Genomic DNA, 25,687 nt, shown 5'->3' on the forward strand with positions numbered 1-25,687 from the left:
GGATGATATCAATCCACTCATAATAATTAATGGCAACCTTGACTTTTGCTCTTTTTTTCCCCACACATAAAGCTGAAGCCCACTCTAATCTTTTGTTATCCCGGCTCTGCAGTGACTCTTGTGGTGAGGAGCCCCTTTTGGGTTGAACTGCTGGATAACGACCATTGGTGGACAAAGTACTCAGCCCCAGTACTTGAGTCAAAGTATAGATACTTTAACATTTTACTCAAAAGTGAATGTTGCTCAATGCTCACTCAAATTTGTACTTGGTTTAAAGCTTTGACTATGCATGATTTCTGGTCTATGTGTGTACAAACAGGGAAGATTTGTTAAACACCCCCCTTCTCTGAGAGACATCATACAGGTGGCTGTCTTTCATACGTTAATTGATTAGAGAGAGCACGAGTTAGACCCTTTTATGGCCCGATCAATCAACTCAGGGACGGACTATAACATATACCCAAATTATATAGCTGAGACGGACGGAGGTTGAATTGAACTGAAAGCTTGTTTATAAGAAAACTAAAAGGCTAACAAAAATGAAATAAGCCAAGTAACAATACAGGAAAGGTCTGGTGGTGCCAAAGGAAAGAAAGCAATAAAACTCACTATCTAAATAAATTAAAAAGTCTTACCTATTCAAAGAGAAACAAAATATTACTTCCTACTCTAACAACAAACAAACAAATTACAATGGGTGGCACTCACCTCTACACTAGTGTGAATAACAGAAGGTTACCTACGTGCGGAAATGTACAGGGTACGCCAGAACTAAACTACCTTTCCCTGTAATGTTGGCAGATTCAAGATACAAAACTGAATTGGTTACGAGATGAACAAACAATTGACTGGTGGCATCATGGCAGGGGGAAAAAGTCAAGATGGCTGCCACACATGTAGTCAGGGGATATTACCAGAATATTTTCCAATCTTGGAATAAATTCCTTACCAAAAAAAATCTTCACCAATGTGTTTGTAAAGGTGTCTAGTAACACATCTCACAAAGACTGAAATTCAGTATCCCTAGGAGAATTTTTGACAGCTCCTTAAAGTTGGGCTACCCACTATAACCTTGGTTACATTTTTTTTTTTTTTTTAAATCCAAATTTTATTCTGTTTCAAGTAGCATGTGAGGGGTCAAACTAGGGTGTTTTTATGATTCTGAATCCATTGCAATCATTTGTTTTGCACCAAAACCACTCCTTGGGCTAAAAACGGCCATAGCCATGTATACTTTTTGTGTAAAAAGCCCATTGAGATTGGGCCGTTTTTAGCCCAAGGAGTGGTTTTGGTGCAAAACAAATGATTGCAATGGATTCAGAATCATAAAAACACCCGAGTTTGACACCTCACATGCTACTTAAAACAGAATTAAATTTTGATTTTTTTGGGAGGGGATTTTTTTTAACCAAGGTTATGGTGGGTACCCCAACTTTAAGGAGCTGTCAAAGATTCTCCTAGGGATACTGAATTTCAGTCTTTGTGAGATGTGTTACTAGACACCTTTGCAAACACATTGGTGAAGATTTTTTTTGGTAAGGAATTTATTCCAAGACTTTTTTAATATCCCCTGACTAATGTGATTTAGATAGGGTGATTGGCTTGAGATGATTGGTGGCTTGATGAGTGGAGGACCAACTTGAGGTGAGAGGCGGAGTTGAATGCTGAAGGATCGGACCTGGGAATGACTGATAGACAAGAGGGCAAAGGCAGGGGGAAGAAAACAGCAAACACAGACACAAGTGTATGCCTGATGGCAGTACACGTAACAGCTCACAACTCAGCTCACAACTCAGCTCACAACTGACCCCTTTGAAGTGCAAAGGGATCAATTAAAGGCACATGGCTTAAGTGGGTTACATCATTATGTACTTTTTCCCTTCCTGGAAATGTAGTTGAGTCAATCTGTCTTAGAAATGTAGTGGAGTGAAAGTCATAAGTATCCAAAAACACAAATACTCAAGTAACGTACAGTACATGATACTCAAAGTATGATACTCAGTACTCCAGTAAATGTCCTTAGTTACTGTGTACCACTGGTAGCTGATAGACGAGCTCAGAGGTGCCCGCCCTCTTATCACTGCATGCAGGTTCCAGATGTCACAGTATGTGTAAACATACACAAACATGGTTGGTTAATCTCCCGCATGTCCCAAATATATCATGCAGGGTTATGAAGCTTCCATTAGAGGGAAAATAAAGAAGCTTATTGTACTTTATTTTATTTGTTTATTTAGACGGGACACTGCATATTCATGAACAATACATATCATGTTAATACACCGGATTTAGCAAAGATGCTAATTTAATCCGCAGCCCCCACAAAAACATATAAAAACAATAACAGGCAGACAATAGATGTTCTGGGTTCTGATTCTGGGTACTGTATGTTGCAATAGGTGAAAATAGAACAAGCATGCGGCAGAAATAGATGAACAGTCTGCCGAAAAAAAAAGCCGCTCTACAAGCAACACAACACGTAACACAAAGCATGTAGACTGTTTCAACTCTGTTTCAACTATTGACACACAGTGAAGTATATTTTTAGGGTTTATGTGGTTACAAACTGGTTAGCTAGTGCTGACGTCTTTATCCTCGGTTCTCAACTTTAGGAGAATATGGATTTTATTTAGCAATCAAACAGTTGTTGCGCTGGCCTTAATCGTGGCTCAACATCGCAGTGTGGTGTTGACACAGTCCTGGGTTTGAATCTGCTTCAAGGCCTGAGTCACACGTTTTCTCTGCCCTTCTCCTTGCTGTCTTTCTCCATCGGCATCTAATAATGCAGAAACTTAACCCATTTAGACCGGGAACGCATCTTGTGTCATTTTTAGATTTCTTTGTGCCATTCAAAAATAGCAGATCTACAAGCTCATAGCTTACGAGCTTGTAGATCTGCTATTTTTTGAAAAATCGTGCAAATCTTTGAATATATATATTTGTAAAGCGAACATTTGTAACTCAAATCTTTGCTTCTGGGGGGGTCCCTGGAACTAAATATTTTGAGATGGCGGTCCGCGGCCAAATACATAATAATAATTTTGGGAGGTCCTTGACATGAAAAGGTTTGAGAACCACTGAAAAAACTGTTAGCATTTAGAAGACATTTGTAGAATCCCCCCCAGAAGCAAAGATTTGAGATACAAATGTTTGCTTTAAAAATATATATATATTCAAATATTTGCAAAAAAAAATCACGATTTTTCTAAAATAGCCCAAAGACTTAAATATGACACAGGCGCGTTCCCGGTCTTAATGGGTTAAGGAGGAAAAGGTGTAGGAGAAGAAAAAAAAAAGACAAAGAAATGCAAGAGTAGTTGTTTTTTTGACAGGGATCACCTGCTGTCTTTGTGTTGGAAGAGCGTCTGCATTGTGGGCACAAAACGCTATATAGTGAGTGCCTCAGCACACAGGGGAGCGGCCGTAGTCCCCTTCGGATCATCCCGTTCCAGGAAGTATATAAGAGCTGGCCTGGTGGATATTTTATGGTTTCTGGGGAATTTTCGAAAACATAAGGCGGCTATATAATTTTCGTTTGAAGAGTTTGATTCAAAAGTGCCATGTGTGCATTCTGCGACAAAAAATACGACCTGAAATTCATGAGTCAGTGTTCCTAAAATACAGACGTTCCCATCGACAAAGCATTTTGTACGCAAAGGTTAAAGTAATAAGATAGATACTGTATTCAGATAAGATTGCACTTTATTGATCCTGCAGGGGGGATATTCAGTCGTTACAGCTGCTGGGAGGATACATTAGGGTACATATAGGTCCTCCTGACGATGAAAGACTATCAGTAGACTCAATACAAGGACCAACCAACACACAGTCAGTGCTGCTGTGGTTGTCCATTGCAAATATGCAGTAGGCTACAGCATAATGAGTTAATTAGCATAGTACGCTGTAGTGTTTTATATTTCAGGTCAGTGTTGGGCTTATGAAATTAAAGCTGCAAGCTGCAAACTTTCTTTAGTAAATAAAATGTTATTTTAACCAATCTGGTAGACAGAGTATGTAATACAATATAACTAACACAACTGCGTTGGGTTGGAGGCAAGCCCCCAGAGCCACGGTAGGACAGTGAAGCGGCCAGTTGAAGGCGGTTCTTTAACTGCATATGACATACTTTAAATGGTATAGGAATGATGAGGAAGAAGCATGGTGGGATGGGGGGGTGGCTTTGACCTCTGTGCTCTGCTGAGATTGAATTGTCATTGACTCGTGCGTGCCTGGAAGGCCATCACATTGTAAGCCAATTGCTCCTCATTACGGAACAAAGGGGGTCACCTGTGGTTTACATTTTTTAAATAGAAGAGCTAAAAGTGGTAGCGACGTCAGGTGAATATAATGCAATCGCCTCCTCTCCCTCAGCACGCACACGCACACACACGCACGCACGCACGCACACGTGCGCGCGCGCGCACACACGCACATGCATCGCCCCCCTCTCCCTCAGTGTGCACGCACACACACACACACACACACACACACACACACACACACGCATGCACACGCACACTCAAAAGACACTGAAGACTGAAAAGTGGGTACACCTGTCTCACTCAAATTCATGAATAACCTTGCATACGTGAAGAGGATATAATTTAAAGTGACATGGGATCAAGAACATTATATAAGTTCAAATCAGGATACTCATAGTTCACTGGAAAAGTGGAAATAATAGTAATATAGTCAGTTCAAGCGCAGTTGAAACAGTGTCCAATCAGAGACAAGTGTCAGATGCTTCAAGAATGTGAAAAATAATTGACGATAATGACAAATCATAATTATGCCTCTAAAGCTGCAGTGCAGTAGCTTGAATTGACTGAATAAACGGACATCTTCACTTGTATCAGTGTTGAGCAGGTTAACGTCCCTTTTAGGTGCTGATTCCTAATTTATACTGCATCTCAGATTGTTGATTATTGCTATTTTTGACACAGGATACCATCATGCAACAAAGTATGAATCAGGCTTAATGTGATTCACTTGCACCTCACAGTGTCATAAATCAGCAGCTATTTTGCTTACTCACCATCTGTTGCTGAGTAAAATCAACTTTGCTCAAGACATCTGTACTGAGTTCACCTATAGTAACAGCCAACTATAAAAGTTTATCTCTTTTTTTTTCAAGGAGAAGAAAAAGAAACAACCCAAAAATAAAGTGTCGGAAGGCGATGGACCAGAAACTAGATGATGAAACGAGATGAACAATAAGCTAGGAATATAAAAGATGTACTGTCACAGATGTACTATGCAAATGCAGCTGCCTGCATATCCCTCAAATTTACACCCTTGTCTCGCAGATGACATTTAGTCGTCTTTGCACCAAACTTCACAAACGCCCCCCCCCCCACCACCACCACCAAAAAGTTGAACCAGTCTCAGTTTTAAGTGCATCATATTTCATCGTCTGTGGCCAAGTTGTCACTAAGATAATGCGTTATGCTGATAATGCTCTCTTTTCCACTGTGTGACTGAATGAGTAATGATGGCCAAGGAAACGACAGGGGTGTGGCTGGCCGTATAAGTTCTAAAAAGATAGCAAATAACATGGGTGGGTGGAGAAGAGAAGGGCCCATTGTGGAGGATCGTGCAGTTTTAAGTGTTCAAGTAAGGAGCAATAGCTCCCATAAGAGGCTCTGACGGGGTGTCCGGAGATAATGTCCCAAACCGCTGGACCGATCAAGGACCAAATTTCTTGTGCACACTGTCAATAGACCACAGAGGTGCTTCCACAATTAGTTTTACTTCTAAAAAGATAACACCAGATGTCTCGGGGGAGAGACGAAAGTCTCTTCTTTCATCTTTTTTTTTTTTTCTCAGTTATCGATTAGATCCCGTGATTTCCGGGTGTACTCTACTTCGGGAGTCCTAGGATCACTCACAGGTTGCGGGAGAGCAGAGTTGGGGTCCATTTGGTTCCATTTGTGTACTGTCAGAGTTAAGGGGGGGTCCTTAAGATTTTAAAGTTTGAGAACCACTGCCGTAGAACAAATGGGGCCCATGCCGACCGAACTGATTTTCAAACTATCATTGCCGTGTTTACAGGAGGAGGAGGGGGGGGGGCATCTCTGTCACTGCTCATATGACTCCTACAGGTTGGTGGCCCTGACATCTCCTGTTCAACGGGGGAGTAGAACTGGGGAGAACAGCATGTTCCTCCCATAGAGTTATAATATATCTAGAGGGCGGACTGCCCCGCCCCCAGCGATTCACTTAAATGAAAGTTGCTCACTGGCGTTTGAAGCACCCGGAAGAATGCTCTACTTCAGCATTTGGGCACCAAAAAAATGAGGAAGACTTGAGCACCGAGCAGGCGCACTAGGGTTTCAAGCGGGTAGAAGCATGCACGGTGGCGTTTAAAATGCGGAAGTATTGCAATCCCAGATTTGACCACCAGGCGATGGCCGCTTCACTGTTCTACCGTGGCTCTGGGGGCTTGGTTCCTCCGCATGCGTTCTTCCCTCCCAGTTAAACAGAATCAGCTGGAGAAGTCACGTGTATCAAAGGACACTTGATACTGTATGGGTCAGGACCTATCTTTGGGTCGCGGACCAATATATAGTATTTCATAAATAAAATGAAAAAAATGTAATAATTTCCATAAATAAATCTTTAAAAAGTTTAAGAAGTAGTGAAAATAGAAGATCTTCAAGCTCACAATGCGTCGCTTCGCGCTGCATTGTGAGCTTGTAGATCTTCTATTTTCACTACTGTAGATCTGCTGTTTTCACTAGTTTGGGTCTCTCTTTTGGGTCTTGAGCTAAAAAGTCTGGGAACCACTGGTCTATATCTACTATCCTCAAGACAATCAGTAGGGGTCAGCAGCAACATGGACTTACAGTACATGAGGGAATTGGGAATTGGCATAACTAAATTAGAAATCATACAAAGTTGAGAAAAGATAACAGAAATAAGAAGGGCTCGCAATTGAGTTATTGTTGGCAAGCGACGGCGTTGTGTGATGGGGTATAAATTAAACGTACGGTATCACAGGTGTGCAGTGGTGGAGGTACATTAATTCCTCGGCCTACTGGCAGCGTGCACAAGACATTTGAAGCTGATCGGTCCAGTGGTTTGCGAGATTACACCACGGATGCAAGCACGCACGCACACACGCAAGCATGCACACACACACACACACACACACACACACACACACACACACACACACACACACACACACACACACACACACACATAGACATACCTTCTTCTAGACCAGTGATTCTCAAACTTCTTCATTTCAAGGACCCCCAGTTTGATATGCATTAGGCCACGGACCCCCATTTGATACTTTTTAAAAAAATCATCGGGACCTCAATCTACACTGTAAAATCCTTAGTGTTACTACAAATGGAACTAAAGGGACCCGTAAAGAGTTACAGACCCGTAAGGGCATAACGTTGACAAACATTGTTCTCGACGGCCCCTTATACGCCCACACGTCCCAGACTCTTCTCTCTTCTTGACTGATTGATTGATTGATTGATTGATTGAATACTTTTTTGGCAGTTAGCAAAAAAAAAGGACAGGAAAGTATAGTTCAATACAAGGTCTGCTTAGAGGATTTTAAACCCAAGAAAGCCTTTGGCTTGTTTCGTTTGGGAGACACTTCTGGCTGTGAACTCCCCGTTGCAGTTAGAACTGCAGACTCACTCCCAAGAAGACTCCCTTCCGCCGTAGTCTGAAGACTCACCTCTTCAGACTCCACCTCAGCCCGTAGCACTCGCCCTAGCCTCGACGACCTTTCAGGCTTATGCAAAGGCTAACATGTAATTTAGATAGCATGTTGTGTAGACAGATGCCAGGTCATTGTTGACCTGGCATTCTACAGTGTTCTTCTACTGTTAGACTGACTTGGTTTACCTATGATCCTAGATTACCATTTCGGGGTCATCCCTATGTTCCCCGGGTTCTATGTTCCCCCACTAGGGTTAGGTTTAGGGTTAGGTAAGCGGGAAACATAGAACCCGGGGAACATAGACACGCTCCCACTATGTCTATGCATTTGATGTATTACCTTCTGCTGACCTTGCTTATTGTAAGTCGCTCTGGATTAAGAGCGTCTGCTAAATGCCTAAATTGTAAATTATAGGAGCAACGCACATGGCAGCTTTAAAGCTTCACTTCACTGCGGAATGGATGACATTAGGGATATGAGTCACTAATGTCATCAGTTATTTGGAGGAAACTATTGGCAGTATGAATTAAATAAAAATGATAAAATGGCACAAAGTGCAGGAGAGTAATAAGGTTAAAATCCACACATCACCATCGAGGGGAGGGGAAATTGCTTTCTATTGTCCTCTGGCAGGGGTATAGCTGCCATCGAGAGTCATTACGCACCAACGTAACACAACATAGAGACAGCAGTTTCATTATATCCAAGCGTTAGGCTTAATTAATTACAGTAAAGTAGCTTAGTCACCATTGTTGCTTTTCCTATAGTACTTAATGGAGCATCTGAGGTATGAGACATCTAAACCAAGCAGAAACACTGTACACAGAGCTATACGGAATAACTGTTGAATATTATCTTACATACAAAGCTGTTGTTTGAAAAGACACATTTTGACAGTAGAGAATAATGCCACGTTTTCACTGACTGCGAGTTGTGGTTGCAATGCAACCAATTTAAACAATATGGTGTGTTCTGTATCCAATCCAAAAATGTTTTGTTTGTTAGTTTGTTTTGTTACAGAGTAGTATAGTCCTATGCATAGCGAAGTCTAATAGACAACATTTAAATTAGTCAACAAGTAGGCTAATGTAAACAAGTATTGGCGAAACACTTGGATTTTATTGATAATATAATTATAATGATTTTTTTCTTCAAAAATGTATTTTTTCTTCCAAAAAGAAATGTTTTTGTTATGCCGATAAATAGGAACTTAAAGTATACCACATACATTGATCCAAGCCGGAACCCAATTGATTGATTGATCGTTAAAATAAACATGCTCTGGAATTGCACACGGCTCAAAGGATCAACTCCTTTTGCAGTTTTCTGATCTGGTCTCGAGCGGATATAACTTTGTCATCATCAGACCAAAAACGTGCTCTTCCAACATAATTCCCCTCTACCAGATTAAAGTAGTAATTCCATGAATCCGAGTTTATTCAAGTACTTCTTGGAATACTTTGTTTGGTATTTCCATCTTGCTCAAAGGGAGCAATTAGGGGTTCAGCGTCTTGCTCAAGGACACTTCGACTCTAACTCCGGGATCGAACTGGGAACCTTCCGGTTCCCAAGCGGCCGCTCTACCTCCTGAGCCACCGCATGCATGTATTGTGTGTATTGCATGTGTGTGGGTTAGCATGCTTAAGCAGCATGGAGCGTCTCGCTCCATCTGTCCTTAGTCCACACAGTCATTAATGCATGTGTAATCATAGTCCATATGGCAATATATCACTTGTGTAAGTGAAGCCATTTGTAAATGCTCAACATGACATCTCATGTGGGGCCGCTTCTGTTCGAATGAACGTCACTCTACATGGCTTGCGAGGAAGCATTTGAGAACAGTATTCAAACACGGACAGATGGAAAAGCAGAGACGGTAGCAGTGAATTTGCAAAGCCCAGCGGGCTTAATCTGAGACAATGCAGCATAAAATAATTAGTCTACCTTAAGTACACTTCACAATCAAATCCACGGTACATCACTGCACGTCATTAAAAACCCAAAACATAAACAACGCAAAGAGACACCAAAATTCAGACATGATTAAGCATTATCATAAGCTTACACACTTGTGCATGTTCAAACACGCACACACACGCGCACACGCACACACACACACACACACGCGCACGCGCACACATGCCTGAAGCCATCCAAACAATTTTAACAACCATCAGACTAAAACCCAAGTTTGTCCCTGACGGCAAAGCTATTCATGAAGTCATCTGGTCCTCAGAACAAGATTCAAGAGCAGGCAAACACACGTGAAGACAAACGCGCCGTGCTGCTACCTGACAAGCTGTCTCCACAGAGCACGCTTTGTCCCTGTCACTCATTTTCAGATGTGCGCTCTTTGAAGGTGTCACCGTGCAGGTGATCATTAGGGAATTTCACTCGTCTCTCACTTACTGACAGCATGTCAGACATGCGTACCGTGTGTGTGTGTGTGTGTGTGTGTGTGTGTGTGTGTGTGTGTGTGTGTGTGTGTGTGTGTGTGTGTGTGTGTGTGTGTGTGTGTGTGTGTGTGTGTGTGTGTGTGTGTGTGTGTGTGTGTGTGTGTGTGTGTGTGTGTGTGTGTGTGTGTGTGTGTGTGTGTGTGGGCTTGTATTACCATACTTGTTTATAAGTAATACACGTATATTAGAATTTCAGAACAAGACATTATTTCCCCCTCCTCACAAGACTTGTTGTTTTTAGTCAGGCTTACAATTAGGAAAAGATTTAGGTTAGGCTTATAGCCATCGAGGTTGGGTTTATGGATTGGGGTTGGAGTTACGTATGTCTGATTTATACGTAGTTGCACACCAATGTCACACACCGAAAATAGCTGATCTACAAGGCTATTAACATTTTCAACACATCGTGCAGCGACTATTTTTGGTGCGTGACATTGGCTATTTTCGGTGAAAATGGCATTCAGAAAATCGTTATATAAGTATAGTAATGCAAACGTGTGTTTGTGTGTGTTTATATGGGGGGGGCTGTAGTTTGGGTGTAGAAGGAATAAGGGCCCATCCAGATGATAATATGCAGCAAGTCCCCTGCAAATGGACATACCAGCTGGTCCTTCTGTCTGGACCTGCTGCTGTGTTACAGCAAATATATCTACAATACCACAGTTTCCTCGTGTCTTTTTCCTCTCTACGCCAACCGGTGAGCTATTCCTACCACAGTTTGAATTCCAGGCCTTTGACACTTGTCAGCCGGTTATATAAGGGTGGAAACTAGAGCAGACATGACTTCGACCCAAAGACTCAACTCAATATAACTTATAAAGTTGTCACACACCCACCCATCTCCACAGAGGTAAACAGTGCTCGCATACTGTAGGGTTGCTGTCGAGGTGGAAACCTTGTATGGCCAACAACCGTTACTTTTGAGGAAATTCGGGAAAAAAAGAACCTGTGTTCCAATAGGATCCAATGTAGTTATTATTTAGTCACAAGCTCTTATAAAACCCACAGACAGACTTAACCTTCGCGACACATGAGCTTGTAGATCTACTTTTCTACAGTGGTGTAAAGTATCTAAGTACATTTACTCAAGTACTGTACTTAAGTACAATTTTGAGGTACTTTTACATCACTGGAGTATTTCCAATGTTCAATGCTTTTACTTCTACTTCACTACATCTCAGAGAAAAATATTGTACTTTTACTCCACTACAATCTTTTGAAATTTTTAGTTGCTAGTTACTTTGCAGATATAAATGATTATATTATAAAACATACATTAACCACTATAGCCCTATTTTATACCTAGGCTATTTGATAATAGCAGATCTACAAGCTCACAATGCGTCGCGATGCGACGCATTGTGAGCTTGTAGATCTGCTATTTTCAAACATTTTAGTACTTTAACTTTTGGTACTTTAAGTACATTTAGATACCAATACTTTTGTACTTTTACTATTTGTAACTGAGTACTTCTACATTGCAGTATTGATACTTTACTTTTATGTAAGTAAAAAATATAAAATAGGGCTTAAGTGATTATGGATGACCAGTAGCATTCATTTAGAAAAAAAAACATACAAAGATGAAATATGGAGATGCAAGGTTTCTGCCTGACAGCGACAATATATTTAGCCGCTTGAAGCCCACACATATTCCTCCTGTGTTGAAACACGTGAATATTGCAAATTCCACGCAAATCCCGGTATACTGTTGCAAAGTCCTTAGCAAGGCGTCACTTCATTAAGTTTTTCCTCTATGTGTTGTAAACTACGCTCGTTGCTGTTTGCTTGAGGAGAGCTAATTAAGTTCTCCACTAAAGCATCAGCCATGAAAGCACAGCCCACTCTGCGTTGTTGCCTTGTAATTCAATTATGTTGCTATTCATCATCTCAGCTGAGCAACGACACTTCATTGAGGGAGGCATGGAAGAGAGATATCGTTGGCTCTTTAGGAATCCGGTGTCTGATGAAAGGCCTTCTTGTTTTCGTCTTTTTGAAGATTCATGTTCATCACTTCTACTTTGTCACCAACGGTCTTAAGCTGAGTACTGAGCAGTGTTGATTTTGTCGACTAAAGCTATGACGAAAAATGTTCGTCTACTACCTTTTTTCACTGACGAAAACTAAGTAAAAACGAAATAAAAACTAAGCTACTGTATGACGACTAAAACTAAGACTAACTATATTGACAATTTCACCAACAAATAAAAACTAGACTAAAATGTTGCGCGTGAGTGTTGCGCGTTGAAAATAGCAGATCTACAAGCTCACAACGCGTTGCGCTGCGACACGTTGTGAGCTTGTAGATCGGCTATTTTCAGCATGCAACCAAGTGTAAAATCAGCCATTACGACGCCATCAATGCACTGCCAAAATACATTTTAGTCGACTAAATCAACTGTAGATTTAGTCGGCTATAATCTTATGATATTTTGTCGACTGAAACTAGACAAAAACTAAAACATTTCAGATGACTAAAATATGACTAGAATGAAATGGAATTTTATTCAAAAGACTATGACTAAAACAAATTCAAAATTTGCAGTCAAAATCAACACTGGTAGGCTTACTGAGCACGTTATTTTACCAACTAAAGTTTTGTAAAATCGGCGTGTCTGAAATTCTAGGATCCTTTGCTTACTTCCAGGTATGACAATTGCCTTCAATCGCATTTCTCCGTCAGCTAGAATAGTGTTGGCAAGGATTAAAGCCACGACCCGTAAGTTTTATGTCCGATGACCAAACTGCAATAAAGATGCATGGCGTTGCATTTGTTGCCCGATCCGTTGTGCCGTCTGCTGTCTCCGTCCTCCCCGGTGGGCAGGTGAGCCAGTATAGGATACAACAGCAGTGACAACAGACAGTAATGTGTGTGTGTGTGTGTGTGTGGGGACTGGGGAGGAATTAATCGGGCAAAAAAGAAAAAACGTTTTATTCATTCAAATAAGTCCTTTAGCTTTAAACATGAGGTCAGTGTATAGCGGTAGCTGCCAGGGTAATTAGTTCAATTTGAATCTCACAGTGGTGCTATCGATCGACCTCCACATTGAACCTTTCATTAGAGCGTTTAGAGAGAGGTGGAGGAGAGGGCAAATGGAGGTAAGAAAAGAAAAAAAAATAGGCCAATTAACCCATTAAGAGCGGGAACGCATCTGTGTCATTTTTAGATTTGAGCTAAAAGGCATTATTTTACACTTTGGGCTATTCAAAAATAGCAGATATACAAGCTCATAGCGCGGCACCGAGTGCCGCGCTATGAGCTTGTAGATCTGCTATTTTTGAAAAATCAAGAAAATTTGTGTAAATTAATATATTTATATTATTTTAAAGCGAACATTTTTAACTCAAATCTTTGCTTCTGGGGGTCCCTGGAACAAACTATTTTGAGATGGGGTTTGGCGGCCAAATATATATAATTTTAGGGGTCCTTGACATGAAAAGGTTTGAGCACCACTGATATAGAAACATAGGTTTTTCAGAAATCTGTTGGGATTTAGAAGACATGTGTATCGGCCTCACGTCTAAATGGGTTAAGATGTCTATTTTCCCCCTATAACATTACGGTTCTAGTGAGCCGCGTTCCCTGTGACACTTTAGAAGCCAATTCATCCATAAATTGCTGAGTAACCCCTGTCCACCATTTACGTATGCCACATTAGCATTGTTAACATTAGCTGATTCAACACTTACCATTCTCATTCTCAATAGCCCAGCATTTCCGTCTTTTGTGAGACTTTTAGGGGGTTCGTCCAATTCCACCGTGTGGCTCAAGAAAAGACAGATTGATAAGGCGAAACGAAAAGAAATGAAGAGAGAGAGAGAGGCAGAGTGTTTGGGGGTATAGTGAAGAATAGGGAGGATTCAAAGGGTACCAATTGGGGTGACACTGGCTTCTCGTGCCAACTGAATAAATGGACCTGTCGTCGTGTGAGAGTGGGCATCACGGCACAATGAGCCTGTAGGACTGAATGGGAAATGGATGATAGTGGATGGCTATCTCTCCAAACTCCGTGTCTGTCTGTCTGTCTGTCTGTCTGTCTGTCTGTCTGTCTGTCTGTCTCTGTCTGTCTCTCTCTCTCTCACAAAATCACCCTCTTTCACCCTGTCTCTATAGTCCAGGGGTTCTTTTTCCGCTCGAGACCCAGAAGAGGAATTTGGTTCCCCGGTCCCTAATTTACAAAAATACATTATGAATTAACCACTTAATCCCTATTTCAATAATTGTGAATATAGCATCTGTCAATCTGCTATTTTCACAATTTCTAAAGAAATTTGTAACCTTAAATATATTGAAACATTTTTGTTTAATTTAACATAATTAATAAAAAAGGGATATTTACTCGTGACCCATAACAATTGTTCTGCCATGACCCAAAATGGCCCGGGACCCTGTGTTTGGGAAACTCTGCTCCAGTCGCATGTAGTGCACCTTCCAATAGCGTGTGTGTACTGCAGTGATGGTAATAGCACATCTACAAGCTCACAACATTGGGATGTGTTGTGAGCCTCTGCATCTGCTATTTTCACTACACTATAGGGCTTAAGGTTGGTTAATTCATAATGTGCTTTTTTTCCCTCCCCTAGAAATGTAGTGGAGTCAAAGTCATAAAAACTAAAATTCAAATACTCAAATAAAAATATATATTTCAAGAGTACAGTACTCAAGTACATGCACTTCTTTACGGTCCAACACCGGTGTAGGCTACTGTAACTGTTAACCTAATGTGTCTGCCTTCAACTCACACTGTTGTTTGTGTGTCTCTCTTCCCTCCCAAATCTCCAGGGAAGCTGGTGCAGAAAATTGGGGCACGGAAGGCTGCCAAACGGTCGCGTCTACCCCAGTCCACACCAAATGCCTGTGCAGCAGGATATCCACCTACGCCGTGTTAGCGCAGCAAGCTAAAGACCCGGTGAGTCACCGCCACCTAGCCTCCACTCTGCTCTGTATAGGGCTACATAACTGTACTCTGGGGCTAACGTGCTAACGTGCTAATAACCCTACCAGAAGTCAAGAGTAGTGAGTTAATGAGAGGCAGTCGTTATTTAAATCGTACGTGGCAGTTACAATATAGGACTACAGCCGGTTTTAGTGTGCAATAGCTGTGTGTAATAGCTGCTTTTATCGTTCTCTAAGTGTGCCAGTTTGTCTGAATAACTGCATAGGTGACACGTCTCCTTTTACAGTTTTTGGATACCAAGGTGGTGTCTCTCTTTCATAGATTATGTCCTTGCAGCGTGAAATCGGAGCGAATGAAGCAATGCGTTTGGACAGTGATGAATATAGTCACACTTGTCTTGTTCGTCACGGTTTCTTGCACTCCAGGCGGTGACGGTGCATACAGTATGTTTGTGTCTTGTATTTTTACCTTGATCAATGTCACGTTGACGGACTACCAGCCTTCGTAAAATGTCTTTTGTTTTAACACAATGAGTTACCCTATCGATATGTGAGCAAATGCGTGTGTATGAGTGTGTGTGAGTGCGCATATTTGTACAGTATATGTGTGCATATGTGTGCACATAAAAAAAAGGTAAAAAGAAAAGTTAACGTGAAAGACAAAGCCATACACAGTCAAATCCTGAGAATCAGTTTAACTCTTGAGTGTAACAATGGACCTGTAAGGGTCCACACACACACACACACACACACACACACACACACACACACACACACACACACACACACACACACACACACACACACACACACACACACACACACACACACACACTCACAGTCACACTCACTCACACACACACACACACACCGACACACACTAGAGTTAAACCCTCAGAGTTTAACAGAGTTAAATAGACACTTTTCTGTGTATAGAAGACAGGAGTTCATGTTCAGCCTGTGGGATGTTTTGCCCGCAGTGTGTGGCCTTCACATCTATAAATAGCCCATGCACCGATTAATAGCCTGCGTTCATGCCCATTGAAACTGAGAGGATGTTTGGGTTCCAAATATTTTCTTACATTATATTCTATATATTGTTACGATATATTGCCCACCATGCAATTTTGGGTTGCATGACACGCCTGCACATGTCCGCCGTAATGCCTGTCCCAGTTGTTGCATTGACTTATCCTTCTGTCTTGACTTCTACTAATGGACAGTACAGTGAAGGACGTGGCAGGTCACTCACTTACTCTCCCTTTTCCAAACTCAAGACCCTTCCTCATTAACTGTGTGCGAATGTCCTTTCCACAACTTCTCCATCTTTCTCTTCACACTTTGCTCCAGTACCCCCACATGCAGTACATTTACTCAAGTACTGTACTTAAGTACAATTCAAGGCTTTTTACTATGAATATTGTACTTTTTACTCCACTTGACAATTTTAGTCACTAGTTACTTTAGAGATTTAGATGATTAATACAAAACATACATTAACCGCTTAAGCTGAATTTTATACTTCGGTTACTAAAATAATTGTCAATCTACAACCTCAATGAGCATGTGTATTTATAAGCGATTTGCTAAAATTCAGAATACTTCTTCCAACGCTGTCATTCATTATGCAAACCAGTTCCCTCGACATCCTTTGTTCTCTTATTACTTAACCCTCTCTGTGTTGCCATTTACGCCCGTTTGCTGTCACAACCCCTCTGCTGTTCCGCTATCGATTTACCCCCTCCGCTCCTCGCCCTCTATTCTTGTCACTTCCCTCACGCTTTATTTTTTTTCACCTTATTAACGCCTCCAGCTGTTTCTCCCTCCTTATGCCACCACTCCCACGCCTCTGTCATTAGAGAGTGTCACCCTCAGTCTCGCTTTCAAGGTGTGGTGGACGTTTTCATACTCGCTCCTGACAGCGGACAATTAGTGTGATTATGTCGGACGCACAGCAATAAATGACAAGAGATTGTGTTAAAAGATGCCTGTGTACTCTAACGTGTGAACTTCATTGTTTTAACACTTTTACCACTCCATAATGGCAGTGGTGGAAGAAATACTAATATGTTCATAAAGTGTCAATATAACAATATTATTAAGTACATGGACTGTATTCAAGATTCTGCTTGAGTGAACGTACAAAAGTATTGACCAAAAAATACTTAAAGAAGCAACCGTAAAAGAGTGCAGACTGTTCCATTTCAAGTTTTTCAAACGTTTTCAGAATGTGTCGAAAATAGCGTATCTACAAGCTGACCACACAGTTTTGAGCCTGTAGATCAGCTATTTTCGTATAGACAAAGTATAAAATAGGGCTTAATTGGTCAATGCATATTTTGTAATCATCAAAAATCTTCAAAGTTTTCAAATAATTGTTGTGGAGTAAAAAGTATAATATTTGCCTCTGAGATGCAGTGGAATAGAAGTATAAAATTGAACTTTATAGCCCACTGTACAGTGCTGAAGCACTTGAACCCCTGCATCCTTATTAATCTAGGGGGAACATTAGCCAAAAATAGTTGATCTACATGATCACAATGTATCGTGTTGCGACGCATTGTATGCTTGTGGATCAGCTATTTTTGGCGAAGTGTAGACTAGGGACAAAAGAGGTCCATGTACAGTACAGTATGTAACTCGGGTCCGTTTTGCTAAGAATAGAGGGTTTAAAGGGCAACTTTGCAGATTTTGCCCCCAAAACTTATTTTAATGAAATTGAGGACATAATATACATGATGTTGGAGAGTGTTTTGTTTTTTCTGTGTTTTGATATTTTGAACACGATTGCGGCGACCATTGTACAGAATGTCATTTCTTCCTGTACTACAATGGACTAAAGCCCATATTTCCTGTAGTTTACCTCAGACTGGCAATCACCTTGCTAAGACTATCAAATACCTAGTCAGACTGTACCAAGTAGTCGGGATGTGACTGGAGTTTTCCTTTTTTGTGTGTTAGTTTGGCTTTTGTTTTGAATTTCTTTAGTTCTTTAGGCATTTGTTTTAACCTGTATTAGGCAAACAGTCATTGGTATTGTGTCTGCAATATTAATATTGGTAAGGTAACTGGTACCTTAGAGCAGTCTTAACAAGGTGATTGACGCCAGCTGGAGGGGAAGGTCTGACAAACTACAGGAAACTACAGGAAGAACTGACATTCTGTACGATGATCGATGATGTCAGTCGCCGCAATCATGTTCAGTATCAAAACACAGAAAAAAACACAAAACACACTCCAACATCATGTTTATTATGTCCTCAACTTCATTAAAATAGGATTTTGGTGCAAAATCGGCAAAGTAAATGTACTTATTTACTTTCCACTATTGTAATGGTAGATATTAGGATGCGGAGAAAGTTGACGCCCCCTCCCCTCCCACACACACACATATCAGTACTCAAGGACAACTTCAGCCAGGCTCCAAGGAGATGGAAAGCAGTTGCCAGGAATGAAGGATTATGGGAGCAAAAGTTCAACCAATGAGAAAACACAGTCAGACACGTCTGGGCTGGCAGAGAGAGAGAGGGAGAGGGAGCGAGAGAGAGAGGGGGAGAGAGAGAGAGAGAGCGAGAGAACGAGAGAGAGGGAGAGAGGGAGAGAGAGAGAGATGAAGGGAAGGGAAACAAGTGTGACGACAGTCGACAGAAAGAGATGGTGTCTACTTTGAGCCCGGAGCAGGAATTTCAATGAGCCCACAGCGTCACAGGGACTATGGGACTGTGGGCTATATAACTCTTAGAAGCATGTGAGTACGATCGGGTAAGGCAGTGGTTCTCAAATCGGGGCCCAAGGGACCCCAAGGGGCCCTGGAGGGAGTTCCAGGGGGTCCTGGAGGGAGTCCCAGGGGGTCCCCGGCAAAATGTGTAAATATAGTGTCAAAATCTTGCAGTTTAACCACTTTGTCCCCAAGTTAAACTTTGTCTTTTCAAAAATAGCCGATCTACAAACTCGTCACATCACAACTATTAACTTCTACTATTTGTTGTTAAAGTTAGCGCCCCCATTGGGAAGTGGGATACACACACAAGACACCATCTGTCTGCAACCACACGACACAAATCTACAATCAATGTTGAAGCGTTGACGTGTTCAGCAGAATGTCAACTGCATAGGAGCAATCACTTAACAGTTTCTGCTGACATTGTCTAGTTGATTAGTACCATCGCCTGAGAGATAATGTAGCCTACTTTACTTGAGTTGCTTTTACAGCTGTTTGATGATGATGGATTATGCGTGAACAATACGAGCAGATTGATTGGTTACAATGCTCTTATATTGATGGGGTGTAAAATGGACGTTAACCTTAACTTAAACAGACACTAGCATTGCAGAATGAACAGCACGGCATAGTTACTGATTGGAAATTATTTTCCTTTACAATGTATCAAGTTTGCTGTGCTCTATGCACCTGTGTTAGCTACGAAAAAGACAGAACAAATCTCGAATGGGACGTCTACAAGCTCATGACAACAACAACAACAAAAATCTTCCAAAAAATATGACAAGTTTTGAATAATAACACAAATCTTCTCTTTTGGGGGTCACTGGTATAGATGGCGGTCAGCGGCCAAATCAATTTGGGGGGTCCTTGACTGGTTTACAGCACACACAGTTACTGTAATTATCCATTCACTTTACAAAACAATAAAGACATAAGAAAGAAGCACATTTTCCTCAATATAATTGGGAGTAGCCTCGATCTCCAGGCTTTTATTTTTTAGTTTTGCTCAAAAATAAGAGCCTGGACCAGCCTGTTGACGTTCCTGGAATAGGAAGTATTTCATTTCCCCAGCCAACCAGAGTGCAGTGGGCGTTGCTCCAAATGTTGTGACGTCAGGGCTCTCAATGCTGCACATTGAGGGAGGAGGAGGGGCATGGGGTGGGGACGGGGGCTGACGGACAGATCGGTGAACCAATAGGATCTCATGGAATTTTTCTCCAGAGATTTTGAATCCGCCCCTCTAGACCAGATATCAGACACGAACTGCCTATTCCCATATTGTTTATGCAAGGGGGCGGGGCTGGCGGGGCTGGGAGAGAGTCAGCGCACTGAAGTCAAGGCACAGACTACTGTGTTGTTGACGGACAAGGATGCACGCTTATGAGAAACAACACAAATAAAACCTGGCAAAACAGTTGCGTGCATTAGCGCAAGATGAGGATAAAGGAAACATTCAGTCTAAATGTCCAGCTTGCTAATTCTCGCCTACTACTACTTTTGTATTAGAAACTTTAAATTTCTCTAAATATTATAAACTTTCAGGACAGCCTAAGTACGAATATCATTTATGAAAAGGCTAGTATAGGCTACAGTGAAGTCGGACTGAATAATGACTTCACTGATGCACTGATAATATTTAGAGAAATTTAAAGTTCGCTAGGGCAGTCTAAATTGGGAGAGACTATTGATAGCTCTTTATCTTGGTCTAAACATATAAACAATATTGTCATCAAAATGGGAAGAGGAATCGGTATGACTAGGAAGTGTTCTGCTTTCATCACTCCCTCATTAATGAAATCAGTTATTCACTCTTTGGTTCTGTCTAATATAGAATGTCCCTGTAATCTGATTTGAAAAAGTTACAGATTGCTCAGTATAAAGCGGCTCGTCTGGCTCTAGGATGTTCATACAGGACAAGTATTACTGTAGCTACTGTGTATGCATGAACATCTGCCATGGCTAATGGTTGAGCAGAAATTATCGGTGAGTCTTCTAATGCTACTGCGGAACATTATTAGCACCAATAAGCCATCTAGCTTGGCTCACCAGCTACAAATGACTTCTGAACATGGTTACAACACTAGAGGAGCAGCTTCTGGTAACATAAGAACAAAAACAGCACCAAAAACGAATGTTCTAAAACTCACTGGTGTGGTATATATAGGTTAATAGAACTCTGGAATGCTCTGCCCAAAAACATCTTCTCTACAATCCATAACAAAATTACTTAAAATTACTTAAATGACAAAAAACACCAAGAGAAATCTTGCCAAGTAACTTGTCAAGTATGTAACTGTCATTTGTGTATCCGTTTAATTTGACTGGACTGTTGGATTTGATTTTATAATGTTAATTTGTCTTTTTGTATTATTTTTTTTACTTTGATTTCAATTTTTAGTTATACATTTGTATTGTATTGTCTTTGTTCAGGGCCCCAGGAAGACTAGAGGCTCATTCATTTGTCTCTAATGGGGATCCTTTTTGAAACATAAACATAAACATAGTATAGCAATCTTGAAATCTCATTTTGATGGGTTTGGAAATGATTCGGTGACACACACATTACTATAGGAGGCAAATCAGGCAATGCTCGGATTTACTCTTTTATCTAACTTATTTTCCCCAGCAAAATAAGTTAATATAGCGTGCCACGCTATGAGCTTGTAGATCTACTTGTAGATCTGCTCTTTTTGAAAAATCGTGAAAATCTTTGAACATATATTTTTAAAGGGAACATGTTTAACTGAAATCTTTGCTTCTGAAGGTCCCTGGCACAAAATATTAGTTTAGATAGGGGTCCGCGGCCAAATACATAATTATCATTTTGGGGCTTGACACAAAAAAGTTTGAGAACCACTGGTGTAGATTGTCTACCTATCCTAACAGGCATTTTCCTCTGAAATCTGGATACTATTCCAAAGACTCCAAAGAAAAAAAAAGTAATTCCCGTTTAAGGGTAAATAGGAAATATAAGCCTGATACCCACTCTTTCTTCTCCTTCCCCAACACACACACACACACACACACACACACACACACACACACACACACACACACACACACACACACACACACACACACACACACACACACACACACGGTCTAATATTGACTTTGCAATGGGTTGGCCGTGCCATACAGTGTGCTGGAGTGTGGAAAAAAATACACATTCACTCATGTGACATTTCTGAACATTAGTGATTCATCATTGAGCCCCATTACTCCATTAGACCAGCGCAGGAGGGGGGGGGGGGGTGCAGGAGGGACGGGTCAGTGTGCTTGTGTCAACAGTCGGCAGCCTTTTGCGGCCGAGTGCTGAGTGTGCTATTTGGCCTCAGGGCCCTTCAGAGCACACGTGTGTCAGGCCTATACAGATTGGCTAAAGATTGGATTCTCGCATAGAAACATGCAAACTCCCGTAGACATGGATACGGGTGGATGCACAAGTGCAAACGCTCAGTGGTGGACAGTAACTAGTACTTCTACTTGAGTACTGTACTCAAGTACTCAAGTACAGTATAGAAGGAAGGCACTGGAGACAATTAAAGCCTTTTTCGTCATCGGTGTCATGGTGATTTTTTTACTGGTATTTTAATGAGGTCACATGCACGCGCACACCGTGCGCATTTTATTTCACCTTAAATTAGGAAGCGTGTTTGTATAGGAAATGTTTTTTAGCTTAGTTTTTTTTTTAAACTAATACAAATTCAAGGAATGCCATGAATTATAGAGATGAAACTAAACGTTTGCTTTGAACGAGATTTTTTCTCTTCTTCGATGGTGGCTGAGGCAGTGTTGCGTGCAGATAGGACACTGGCAGCTACTGAAGCCAACATGCTGTGTTGCTTACCGCGTGGCCTTTAGATGCAAGAAGTGAGGAATCTGAGGAAACATTTTCTCACTTGTAATGTGTTGTTATATGTGACGGCCCCTTGGCCTTAGATCTGTGTCTGAGTTCCTTGGGCTCCCCTCATTAGTGGGGAATCCTGCACACCTGTGTGGGGTGATTGCTCACCCTATATAATGGGGCATGAGCCTTCACTCTGTCTCTCTCTTCCCCTTGGTTTGGTTGCTTTGTTTGAGTTAGATTCTTTGAGTTGTTTGGTTGTTTTGATTTGTTTTCTCATACACATTCATACACTTGCACACATCACTGATAACCTATACTTTATTAAGTTGATTCCAATTACTTTATTTGCTACTTTTCTAAATAAATATACTTATTATTGAAACTGAAGTCATGTGTGGTCTCCTCTTTGTCTGACTTTAGTTTAAGTCATGACAAATGGGGGCTCGTCCGACCCTATATAATGGGGCATGAGCCTTCACTCTGTCTCTCTCTTCCCCTTGGTTTGGTTGCTTTGTTTGAGTTAGATTCTTTGAGTTGTTTGGTTGTTTTGATTTGTTTTCTCATACACATTCATACACTTGCACACATCACTGATAACCTATACTTTATTAAGTTGATTCCAATTACTTTATTTGCTACTTTTCTAAATAAATATACTTATTATTGAAACTGAAGTCATGTGTGGTCTCCTCTTTGTCTGTCTTTAGTTTAAGTCATGACATTATATGTGTTGTAATATGTTGTAATGTTATGCAAAGTAGCCATTTGGGTACTTGGCTCGTGAATCTACGGGGGGGGGGCACGTTCTAGCGTGCACGTGCGTGCACTGTACCGTGCCATACCCTTGCCCGTGAAAAAATGACTGGCCACACGCCGTCCTACTCCGTGTGGCCTCCATGACACCACTGATCTTCGTCAGGTCATGACGTCATGACCTGACGAAGAAACATTGTCTGAGTTGTCTCCAGTGCCCTCCTTTTACACATACAGTACCAGTCCTGCTCCTGAGATGCACCTGAACCAGCCTGAATTTGGCTTGAGGCGCGGTGGAACGGTTCCACTGGAACCGCTTCGTGCGCTATACTCAAGTACAGTACTCAGTACTTTTCTTTGCATCTGTACTTTACCTGGGTGTTTTATTTTTGGAAGCTTAAGGCTTACTGTACACTCCACTACATTTCAAAGACACACATTGTGCTTTTGGCTCCATTTCTAGGAAGGGATCCAAACTTACAAACATACATTATGAATTAACCCCTTAAGCCCTATTTTCTTTTTTTTAATAGTGAAAATAGCCAATCTACAAGCTCATAATGCGCTGCTATACAACACGTTGTGGGCATATACTTTTGAATTATGTATCACTTTTAAAACCAAGCACTCCAGTACAAATTTGACTGAGCAACTTTCAGCTTGTAGTTGTTGAGTAAATATTTGACCAGGATTATCAAAACTTTGACTGAAGCACTGGGGTTGAGTACTCTGTCCACCACTGTTGGCTACAGATTGGATTCTCACGTAGAAACATGCAAACTCACCGTGGAGACGGATCCCCATGCGGACATGGACGTGCACAGGCCCACATACAGTATGTCTGGCCACACACACACACACACACACACAAGCACACCAAACACACAATGAAACACTCACACACACACACACACACACACACACACACACACACACACACACACACACACACACACACACACACATTACAGTACGTACACAGGGCTGTATCTAGCTGGCAGCTGTGTCCATGCTGGGTGGTTCTTGGAGCCTGGCTGCTGAGTATCAGCAGTCCAGCTCTGACAGCTTATCCTGGGCCACGGTGCGCTGGGAGGGGGGGGGGGGGGGGGGGGTGGGGGGATTAACCTCCATGTTTAATGGGAAAAAGGAGGGGGGTGGGGGGCAGGCGCGTGGGGGGGGATTTAGAAGCACTGCTGCCATTACAGGCCGTTTACAGTGGAGTGAGGGATAGCCAAGATAATCCTGTTTACTTTCTATAGCTGGGGAGAACTGTGTGTGTGTGTGTGTGTGTGTGTGTGTGTGTGTGTGTGTGTGTGTGTGTGTGTGTGTGTGTGTGTGTGTGTGTGTGTGTGTGTGTGTGTGTGTGTGTGTGTGTGTGTGTGTGTGTGTGTGTGCTTGTATCTACTGTATGTTTGTGTGTGTGTGCGTATCTGCATATTGTATATGTGCCGGTGTGGTGTGTGTGTGTGTGTGTGTGTGTGTGTGTGTGTGTCTGTGTCTGTGTCTGTGTCTCTGTCTGTCTGTCTGTCTGTCTGTCTGTCTGTCTGTCTGTGTGTGTGTGTGTGTGTGTGTGTGTGTGTGTGTGTGTGTGTGTGTGTGTGTGTGTGTGTGTGTGTGTGTGTGTGTGTGTGTGTGTGTGTGTGTGTGTGTGTGTGTGTGTGTGTGTGTGTGTGTGTGTGTGTGTGTCCGTGTGTGTCCAGAGAGATGTTCAGCCTCAGAATCAAGGCGAAGGTTGCGACTCCAGAGAAAGGAGAAGATGAAGGGTTGATTGAGTGAGGCCATAAAGACAGATAATAAAGCAAGCCACTTAATTCCCGGGATGATCGCGTTGGGACTACAAACCCCACGCATGTGTCCCCACACGCCGCCTCTACAACACTCCCAGGGATCATGGGATTTGGAGTTTAAGTAGATATAGGCTTATAAAAGTCAGCGTAGCGAATAGTGCTTCTCTGGGTCCATCCTTAATGGCAGCAAAGGCAGCAGGGTTTTGGGGCCTTTTTTCAATAGAACAGACACATTTACTTGCCCAGCCCGTGCCCGTGTAAAAAAATTGAAACCTTAACACTTTTCAAGTGCCTCACTTCACACTGTTTTACACTTTAGTTGCATAGCAACAGCATGAGCCGTGGCGGGGTGCTCGACCAGCCAGCTACCCAGTAATGTGAGTTAAAATGTCTGTGGTCTCGCAGCACCTGGGAACTGCATGTGTGTGATGGCACTGCTGGCCCCGGTCTGAATGAGGTGCTGCTGGGTGAATATGTGTGCCCACTGCACACATACCCCCCACAAGTATAGAGTAGAATTTGAGAAATAGGAC

The 25,687-nt window shown here is 41.8% G+C and overlaps 1 protein-coding gene across 1 annotated transcript in view; it reads left to right on the plus strand.

Moving 5' to 3' along the window:
* adgrb2 (adhesion G protein-coupled receptor B2) overlaps positions 1–25,687 on the plus strand; it is a gene marked incomplete at its 5' end in the record, with an annotated part of 273,288 nt that overhangs the window by 166,760 nt on the left and 80,841 nt on the right. The window contains one exon of the mRNA XM_084080191.1: positions 14,927–15,053. Coding sequence (XP_083936317.1) covers positions 14,927–15,053 — 127 coding nt within the window. The remainder of the gene's footprint in view (positions 1–14,926; positions 15,054–25,687) is intronic.

Source organism: Gymnoscopelus microlampas, assembly GCF_963454915.1.
Source record: "Gymnoscopelus microlampas genome assembly, chromosome: 15".
Classification (NCBI taxonomy): domain Eukaryota; kingdom Metazoa; phylum Chordata; class Actinopteri; order Myctophiformes; family Myctophidae; genus Gymnoscopelus; species Gymnoscopelus microlampas.